The following is a 9,968-nucleotide window of genomic DNA, read 5'->3' on the forward strand; positions in this document are numbered from 1 at the left end:
TTTGAATAAAAATAGCACAGTAATTTTAAATCACTAGTTGTTATTGCTCATTTTCCAAACTGCAGTCCACATGCTGGGATTTCCTTTCACTTCCCTCTTCACAAAGCTACCTGCAAGCACCTACCCTTTTCTAAAGTATGTACTTCCCAAAGCGGCCTGTCTTGATTGCTAGCTTAGTTAAGACCTGACTACAGCTGAGGAGGAGGCCCCTATTCCAGTTCTATATGGATGACACCCTTTATTTTAATCGAAACCTCTTCATTCTTGGTGTCAGATGAATCTTCAGGAACTGTATCCCATTCTAAAGGCTCTTCAGATTTTGGCTTATCTTCCAAAACTCCTGATCCTAATTTTACCACCAGGACGTCCGCTGCCTGGGGAGACTGATAAACCCTAGACACATTCTCTACCAGAGCTTCATCTGCAGGTGTTTGCTCAGATGGTGGAAGCAGAACTTCAGCAGAGGTTTCTTTTACAGAGATTTGTGTAATAAAGGACTCTCCAGCTAGTGAAGACTGTTTGTCAACAGAGAACATTTCCGAAGTAGTTTCTTCAGTTGATGGAAGCTGAAATTCAGCAGGGGCCTCCTCTGCAGAAGCCTCCTCTGCTGGTAGAGGTTGAAGTTAAGCTGCAGCCTCTTCTGCAAGGGTCCTCTCAGCTGGTGGAGACTGAACTTTGGTGGAAACCTCTTCTGCAGGGGTGTCCTCAGCTGGCAGAGACTGAACTTCTTCTGGGACCTCTTCTGCAGAGGTCTCTTCAGTGGGTGGAGACTGAATGTTGGCAGAGGACTTCTCTGCAGGGGCCTCCTCAGCTGGTAGAGACTGAAGCCCAGCAGGAGCCACCTCAGCTGGAGGAGACTCAGTTTCAGCTGGGGCCTCTTCTGCAGGGGACTCCACAGCTGGTGAAATTTGAAGTTCTGGGACCTCTTGTGTAGGAGCGTCTTCAGCTGCTGAAGGCTGAACTTCAGCAGGAGGCTCTTTTAAAAGAGTCTCTTCAGCTGAGGTGGGCTCTACTTTAGCAGGAGCCTCATCTCCAAGAGCCTCTTCTGTTGGGGAAGGCTGTACTTCAACAGGAGCCTCTTCAGCTGCTGGAGGCTGAACTTCAGCAGAAACCTCTTCTGCAGTAATCTCCTCAGCTAGTGGAAGTTGCACTTCAGCAGAGCTCTCTTCTGCAGCGGGAGACTGTACTTCAGCTGGAACATCTTTCCCATCTTCTAAAAGTACTGGAGCATCATTTTTGGTTGGTGGAATAGATAAAACTCTGTTAATACTTTGCTGCCTAATTTCTTCGTTGTTACTTGTTGTGGGTTGAAATTCAGGATGTTCAGTAACAAAAATCTTCCCTGAGGATTGTGTTTCTGTGCACCTTCCTTTGACTTTGAAAACGGATTACTTGGCCAGCCAATAACCACTATTTCTGATTCACTAAAGTTTGTCTGCTCTTCCTTGTCTACTTTTTCTTTTGTTTTTTTCTTTTTTATTATGTGCTGTGAAGCTTGATTTTTTTTAACTTATCTATTTATTTATTTTTGGCTGAGTTGGGTGGTTTTTCTTGTTGCTGTGAGCGGGATTTCTCTAGTTGCAGCGAGTGGGGGCTACTCTTCATTGCGGTGTGTGGGCCTCTCATTGTGGTGGCTTCTCCCGTTGCTGAGCATGGGCTCTAGGTGCGCGGGCCTCAGTAGTTGTGGCACGTGGGCTCAGTAGTTGTGGCTCGTGGCCTTAGCTGCTCCACGGCATGTGGGATCTTCCCGGACCAGAGCTTGAACCCGTGTCCCCTGCATTGGCAGGCGGATTCCCAAACACTGCGTCACCAGGGAAGCCCTACTTTTTCTTTTTAAGGAATGTTCATCATTGTCCAGTCTCCAGTACAACTGGTCTGCTGGGATCTGTCTGTTTTGAGTTGAACTGAGTGTCTGTCTGCTTGGTGGAATTTCTACTTCCTGAACACTCTCTGGAAATTCAGGGGCTGCTTCTCCAATAGCTGGCTTTTCTTCAGGTACCACTGTTTCACAAACTGACTTGATTTCTTCTTCTTTCTCTTCTGCAGTAGTTTCTGTCTACAGAGATTTATCAGTCATATCATGTACATGCTTTCTCTTTGTCCAAGTTTGCTGAAGTTGAGAAGATACTCTATGACATTCATAGTTGAATTTGCTCCCAGGAATATTACCAATACTAAGGGTACCTTTGGGGCCAGATGATTGTGGTATAGGCAAGTGTTTCTTTTTCTCTGTCACTTCAGTCTGCTGGGATTTATCTACCATTGGTTGGCTGGGTCATCTTCTCTTTCAAATTTCTTGCCTCCCTGCTGAGATAGGGTGATCAGATTCATCACTTTCTTCCATTTCTAATACTGGTAGAATTCAAACTTATCAATCTTCAAGTAATTAATCATCAAGAATGACAAATTTACCAAATAGTTAAGCCTTTGCCTTCCTCATTGTTGTTCTGTTGAACTACCTCAGAAAAAAGTAATTCATAAATTATGGCATTCTGTACTACACTCTTGTTGGATCCCACCTCACTTAGTAAGCATCTTTCCTGTTTAGTCTCTGGTATAACTTCTAGAAGTTTCCCTACAGGTCTATGATATCACTGCCAATTGTCCCTACAAGGTTCCATCAATGGTATACCCAGAACTTTTTAACCCGGTAAACACTCATGGATGCTGGCCACAAGTGAGAGATCTACAGTTTGAAACAGCAAGTTGAAAAAAGTGTTTGTCTAGCAGAGGAATATGAAGTAAACTCCAGTAATGCTGCTTTCTTGTAGTTGGAGTTGATGCTTTTGAACTTTCAATTCTGTCTATTTCATCCTACTGTCAAAGACCATTATAATGCTGAATTCAGAATTCTGCAGCCTATTTTCAATTGTTGGAGAAAACAACTGGTAACGTATGTGTGGCATTGTTCTATCAATATATGTTTATATAATTTGATGGAAAGTTAATATTGTTTGAAAAACTTGAGTTCTGAGGTCTGTACCCATGTAAGTTCCTTTCTTATGTCCTTAGTATTCAGTAACCACAAGAGCCTACTATCAATGTGTGTATATATATGGCATGTTTGCCTTCTCAAACAACTTGAGATATTTTAATTTTCAACTATTTCAGAAAATTGTTCCACCCAAGTTTGTCAAATAAAAGAATATTGAGTGTAAAGATATGTCAAGTGAAATAAAATGCAATTTTTGATGCAGTCACTATATACTCTGCTGAATAACCACATGGGAATGAATTCCCCAGTGAAGATGAAAACTTCTAATTGAAGCTTTGAAAAAGAGGAATCCCAGTTAAGCAGACTGCAAATGGAATTATAATAGATTTAAAATATAAAAAAAAAACTTTAACATACATCACACAAAAATTTTACTAGAAAGATGGAGATTGGTCAAAAGATGTGCAAAAACATATTCCTTTAGTCTAAGGACAGTTAAAGAGAAAAATAGCCTTTAAAAAATGTAGTCACATGAGACAATATAATAAACATACCTAAACAATTATTATGACTTCATTAACCTAGGAATATTTTTAAATTTCTTTTGCTTTATTGTCCCCATGAAATATAAAAGCATCATTGAATAATTCCCTTTGTCTGACATGCATTAGTCATAATTGTAGTTAGGTAATCTTAGCCAAATAAATAAGCACTTTACACATTCTTTGACCCAGTCCCTAAAGCATCCTCTATCTCTATTCAGGGATAGGTGAATATTTGTTGGGTGTAATTGGAGGAATGTGATTAGAAACCATACTGCTTGTCCTACATCTCCACCTGCTCTGCTTTCATTTTTGTCTATTCTGCTCCACTATGTTTTATCTTTCTAAGATTTAATAAAGTAAAGTAAAACAATAGTCATTTTACAAAAGTATTGGCATAAGTTTTCATCAGACCTGCTGTAGTTTGAAACCTAGGTTGTTTATCAACCACTTTGTGGTCTGGTGTTCCTCTCAATTGTATCTGTCAAACATTGCATGTATATTTTGCAATCAAGTTTATGACGTTATGTGGTATCTTCAAAGTCTATTATGTGGTATCTTCAAAGTCTATTTTGGGCCAACTCATAAGAAGAAATAAATGTCAAACCAACATTGCCTTAATTGGGTTAATATAACATTTCATGTACTGGATTAATTTTGCTGCATTAACTTAAATAAGATTTTGCCAACTTTTCCATAGACATAAACTCATTTTCCAATTCTTGCTATTTTTGTTTTCCCCTCCAAGAAATAAGAACTTGATCTTTCTTAATTACACACCAAACTATCAAAGTAAATAGCCTATTGCTACTATCTTATTCATAGAGGCAAATTAGTATTCCTAAATAATCAATCAATTAAAAATTTACTTGAGATCCCAAATAGAATTATGAGGGACTTCATAAAGCAATTTCTCATCATATTTTTTAAGATCCAGAAATGCTCCTTTTGTCCCACTAATCTAACCAACAATTACATTATTCAATCTGTCTGATCAATTTTGGGTTAGGTGTTTTAACCCTTGTTTAGGAAATCTCACATGATTCAGCTCTCTCCCCTTTACTTGGTTCACATCTGTTGTGGGATCAATTGTGTATCCCCAAAAGATATGTTGAAGTCCTAACCTGCAGTACCTCTGAATGTAACCTTATTTGGAAACAGGGTCTTTGTAAATGTAATCAGGGTAAGATGGTATCCTAAAAAGAGGAAACTTTGGACACAAAAAGACACATAGAGAAGATGGCCATATGAAGATGGAGTCTGAGATTACAGTTATGCTGCCACAAAGCAAGGAACACCTAGGATTACCAGAAGCTGAAAGAGGTAATGAAGGATCCTCCTTTAGAGGCTTTGGAGGGAGTATAACCCTGCTAATGCCTTGATCTGGGGGCTTTAAGCCTCTAGAACTAGAATACATTTCTGTTGTTTTAACCTAGTTTTTGGTACTTTCTTATGGCAGCCTGAGAAAAACAATACAACATTTCAGAGCCCCATGTTTTTTACTCCCACCTGACATGCTGTAGTTCTGACTCTCTCAATCTCTAGGACTAGTTTCTTTATTTCTGACTCAGGTTTGGCATTTAGTTTTATACAATGTTTGACCTATTTCTACAATCATAAAACCAGAGGGATTTGCTGAAAGGCCTCTCTCTGATAACTTGCATTTAATTTTACCAAAATCAAATTTGCTGACTGGTACTTAATTTCATTTATAATTATAATGACTTTGAAAACTATGATTTAGATAGCAGAGATATTTCAAATCAATGAAGACTAAATATCTAAACTGTGACCTATATTGCTTTGTTCTAAACTGACTAGATCAAATAAGATGAAATCTGAAAAAGGTCCATTGGCTATGACAACTACAAGGTCATTGGTAACTTGAGTAAGAGCAATTTCAGTGGAAGGGTGGGAAATAGAAGTGATAAAACACTAAAATTTCTGTGAATTATAAAGTTTAAAAATTAAATTGCAGAAAAAGAAAAAATAAGTGTAAAATATCACAAAGAGCTATACTTAATACACTAAAAGATTTTAGAAAATCAATATAAAAATAACACAATAGAAAAAATTTTAAGAACATGGATAGAAAACGTATAGAGGAAAAATAACTGACCAATAAATATATAAAAGAGATCCACTTTACTTCTAAAATTAAAATAATATCAATGTAAAATTAGCAAAGATTATTTTAAAGGTAATCTCCCCTCCCTTAAAACAAATGAGAGTATTATTAAATGGATGGTCTCCTACATTACTGACAGGAGTTTAAATTGATACAATTGTTATTCTGGAGAATTTGAAAGTAAATATCAAAAGTTCCTGAAACATGCATACCATGTGTCAACAATTCTGCTTCCAAGAAATTTAACTTTTGGAAATATTTATTCCCTCAAGAAATATTTACTGAACACCTATCTATTCCAGGGACAATTCCTACATGTTAGGGAAACAATAGAATACAAAAAGACATTGTATCCTGTCTTTATGACTCTCACAGTCTAGTGGGAGAAACTAAGTAAATAAGTAAAAAATTTGTGAAAATAATTTTAATTAGTTAAGAGGGAATATAATTTACCTAGAATAATAGGACCAGAAAAGGTTTATAGTAGATAGCATCTAATTGAGAAAGTATCCAAAGGAGTACCAGTAGGAAGAAATGCCATGTTCTAGGAACTATAAGAAATCTGCTGTGGCAAGAAGAAAGGCAAAGCAAACAAAGTAAATCATTTAAGAGATGTTCTTGAAGAAATAGATAACAGCCTGATGGTGCACTGATTTAGAGACTCTATGGTATTGTTATTTTGGACATAACCATTGTAAATATTTATGAACCTAATATCAAAGCACCTAAATATAAAAAGCAAATATTAAGAGACTTGAAGGGATGAGTAGGCAGCAATACAATAATAGTAGGGAACTTGATTATATCACTTTCATTAATGGGTATATAATCCAGATAGGAAATTAATAAGAAAACATTGGAGTTGAATTACACTTTTGAACAGATGGACCTAACAGACATATATAAACATTCCTTCCAACAGCAGCAAAATAAACATTCTCCTCAAGCATACTTGGAACATTCTCCAAGAGAGATCATATGTTATCTAACAAAACTAGTCTTTAAAAATTTATGAAAATTGAAATGATATCTAGCATCTTTCTAACCACAATGGTATGAAATTAGAAATCAAGTACAAGAAGATAACAGCAAAATTCACAAATATATGGAAATTAAATATCATACTACTGAACAACCGATTGGTCAAAGAAGAAATCAAAAGGGAGATTAAGAATATTCTTAAGACAAATAAAAATGGAAATACAACATACCAAAATTATGGGATGCAACAAAAGAAGTTCCAAGGGGGAAATATATAGCAATAAACACCTAAATCAAAAAAGGAAGATCTCAAACAACCTAACTTTACACCTCAACAACTAGTAAAAGAATAATAAATATGAAGATAGCAGAAGAAAGAAAATAAGAAAGATCAGAACAGAAATAAAAACTAGAAAGACAATAGAAAAAATTAACGACACTAAGATGATTTTTTTAAAGATAAACAAAAGTAACAAACTTCTAGTTAGGCTGAGAAAAAAGAGAAGATTCAAATAAAATCTGAAATAAAAGAGGAGAGATTACAACTTATACATAGAAATACTAAGGATCATAAGAGACTACTATAAATAATTTTATACCAACAAATTGGATAACTTAGAAGAAATGACTAGATTAGTAGAAAAATAAAACCTACCAGGACTGAATCATGAAGAAATAGAAAATCTGAACAGATAAGGAGATTGAATCAGTAATTAAAAACCTCCAAACAGAGAAAAGCACAGAACTAGATGGCTTCACTGGTGAATTCTATCAAACATTTAAAGGGGAATTAATATCAATTCTCTCAAAGTCTTCCAAAAAATTTAAGACAGGAGAACAATTCCAAGTTTATTTTTATGAGGCCAGTATAACCCTATCACCATAGCTTGTCAAGACCCCTATAGGAAATGAAAATTACAGGCCAATATCCCTGATGAACATATAAGCAAAAATTCTTAACAAAATATTAGCAAACTGAATTCAACAGCATGTGCAAAGGATAACACACCATGATCAAATGGCATTCATCTCTGGAATGCAAGGATGGTTCAACACAGGCAAATCAAGAAATGTGATACAGCACACTAACAAAATGAAGGATAAAGATGCAGAAAAGCATTTAAAAACAACAACAAAAAACTTTAAAAAAACATATTTCCATGATAAAAGCACTCAACAAATTAGGTATAGATGAAAAATACCTCAACATTATAAAGGCCATATATGAAGCTAATAATATACTCAACAGTAAAAAGCCAAAGTTGTTGTTCTAATATCAGGAAAAAGACAAGGATGCTCACTCTCACCACTTCTATTCAACATAGTACTGGAAGTACTAGCCAAAGCAATTAAACAAGAAAAAGAAATAAACAGCATTCAAATTGGAAAAGAGGAAATAAAACTGTCTCTGTTTGCAGATGACATATTTTATATATAAAACCCTAAAGATGCCACCAAGAAAACCTTGTTAAAACTAATTTAAAAATTCAGGAAAGTTTCAGAATGAAGAAAAATCAACATGCAAAACTCAGTTGCATTCTTATACAATAACTATTAGAAAGTGAAATTAAGAAGATAATCCCTTTTTATAATTGCATCAACAATAATATACTTAGAAATAAATTTAACTGAGGAGGTGAAAGATCTGTACACTGAAAACTATAAGGAGTTGATGAAAGAAACTTAAGAAGACACAAATAAATGGAAAGACATTCCATGTTCACAGACTAGAAAAATTAATATTGCTAAAATGTTTATACCATGCAAGGCCATCTATAGCTTCAATGCAATCCTTATAAAAATTCCAAAGGCATTTTTCATGGAAATATAAAAAACAATGCTAAAATTCATTTGGAACCACAAAAGACCCAAAATAGCCAAAGCACTCTTAAGAAAGAACAGAGGTAGAGGTGTCAAACTTCATGATTTCAATCTATACTAAAAAGCCATAGTAATCAAACACTGTGGGATTGACATAAAAAAAGATAAATAGATCAATGGAGCAGAATAGAGCCCAGAAATAAGCCTAAAGATATATGACCAGTTAATTTTTGACAAGGCACCAGGAATACACAGTGGGGAAAGGGTAGTCTCTTTAATAAGTGGTGCTGGAAAAACTAAATATTCACATGCAAAAAAAAAAAAAATTGGACCCCTATATTCCAAAATTACACTCACAAAAATTAACTTAAGATAGATTAAAGATGAACATAAGACCTGAGACCATGAAACTCCTAGAAGAAAACATGGAGATCAAGATCCTTGACATTGGTTTGGCAATGATTTTTTTGGATTTGATACCAAAAGCAAAAGAAAAAATGCAAAAATAAACAGGTGGAGCTACCTCAAATTAAAAAGCTTCTACACGACAAAAGAAGCCATCAATAAAATGAAAAGGTGACCTATGGAATGGGAAAAAATGTATGCAAACAGTTTATTGAATCAGGGATTAATATTAAAATTATGTAAAGAACTCATACAACTTAGTAGCAGAAAACCAAAAAGCAAACAAACAAAAACCCAATTAAACAAGAGCAAAGGACTTTAATAACATTTTTCCAGACAGGACATACAAGTGGTCAACAGGTAAGCAGTATCTTTTTGGATCCGTCTCCTAGAGAAATGGAAATGAAAACAAAAATAAACAAATGGGGCCTAATTAAACTTAAAAGCTTTTGCACAGCAAAGGAAACCATAAACAAAGTGAAGAGACAACTTACAGCATGGGAGAAAATATTTGCAAATGATAAGACCAACAAGGGATTAATCTCCAAAATATACAAACAGCTCGTGCAGCTCAATATCAAGAAAACAAACAACCCAATCAAAAAATGGGCAGAAGCTCTAAATAGACATTTCTCCAAAGAAGACATAGAGATGGCCAAAAGGCATATGAGAAGATGCCCAGTGTCACTAATTATAGAGAAATGCAAATCAAAACTACAATGAGGTATCACCTCACACCCCAGTCAGAATGGCCATCATCAAAAAGTCTACAAATAATAAATGCTGGAGAAGGTGTGGAGAAAAAGGAACCCTCCTACACTGTTGGTGGGAATGTAAATTGATGTAGCCACTATGGAGGACAGTATAGAGGTTCCTTAAAAAACTAAAAATAGAGCTACCATAGGATCCTACAATCCCACACCTAGGCATATATCCAGAGAAAACCATAATTCAAAAAGATACATGCACTTCAGTGTTTACAATAGCCAAAACATGGAGGCAACCTAAATGTCCATCACAGATGGATGGATAAAGAAGATGTAGTGTGTATATGTGTGTGTGTGTGTGTGTGTATATATATATATATATATACACACACAATGGGATATTACTCATCCATAAAAAATGAAATAATGCCATTTGCAGCAACATGGAT

At 35.4% G+C, this 9,968-nt stretch overlaps 1 protein-coding gene across 1 annotated transcript; it reads right to left on the reverse strand.

Annotated features, from left to right (window-relative positions):
- Positions 1–209: 209 nt before the first annotated feature.
- Positions 210–2,344, reverse strand: FSCB (fibrous sheath CABYR binding protein). The gene is given in 4 exon segments (XM_030854444.2): positions 210–1,354; positions 1,357–1,471; positions 1,825–1,917; positions 1,919–2,344. Coding segments are annotated over 4 exon segments (1,779 nt in total).
- Positions 2,345–9,968: the final 7,624 nt, after the last annotated feature.

Source organism: Globicephala melas, chromosome 2 (genome assembly GCF_963455315.2).
Source record: "Globicephala melas chromosome 2, mGloMel1.2, whole genome shotgun sequence".
In the NCBI taxonomy this organism is placed as follows: Eukaryota; Metazoa; Chordata; class Mammalia; order Artiodactyla; family Delphinidae; genus Globicephala; species Globicephala melas.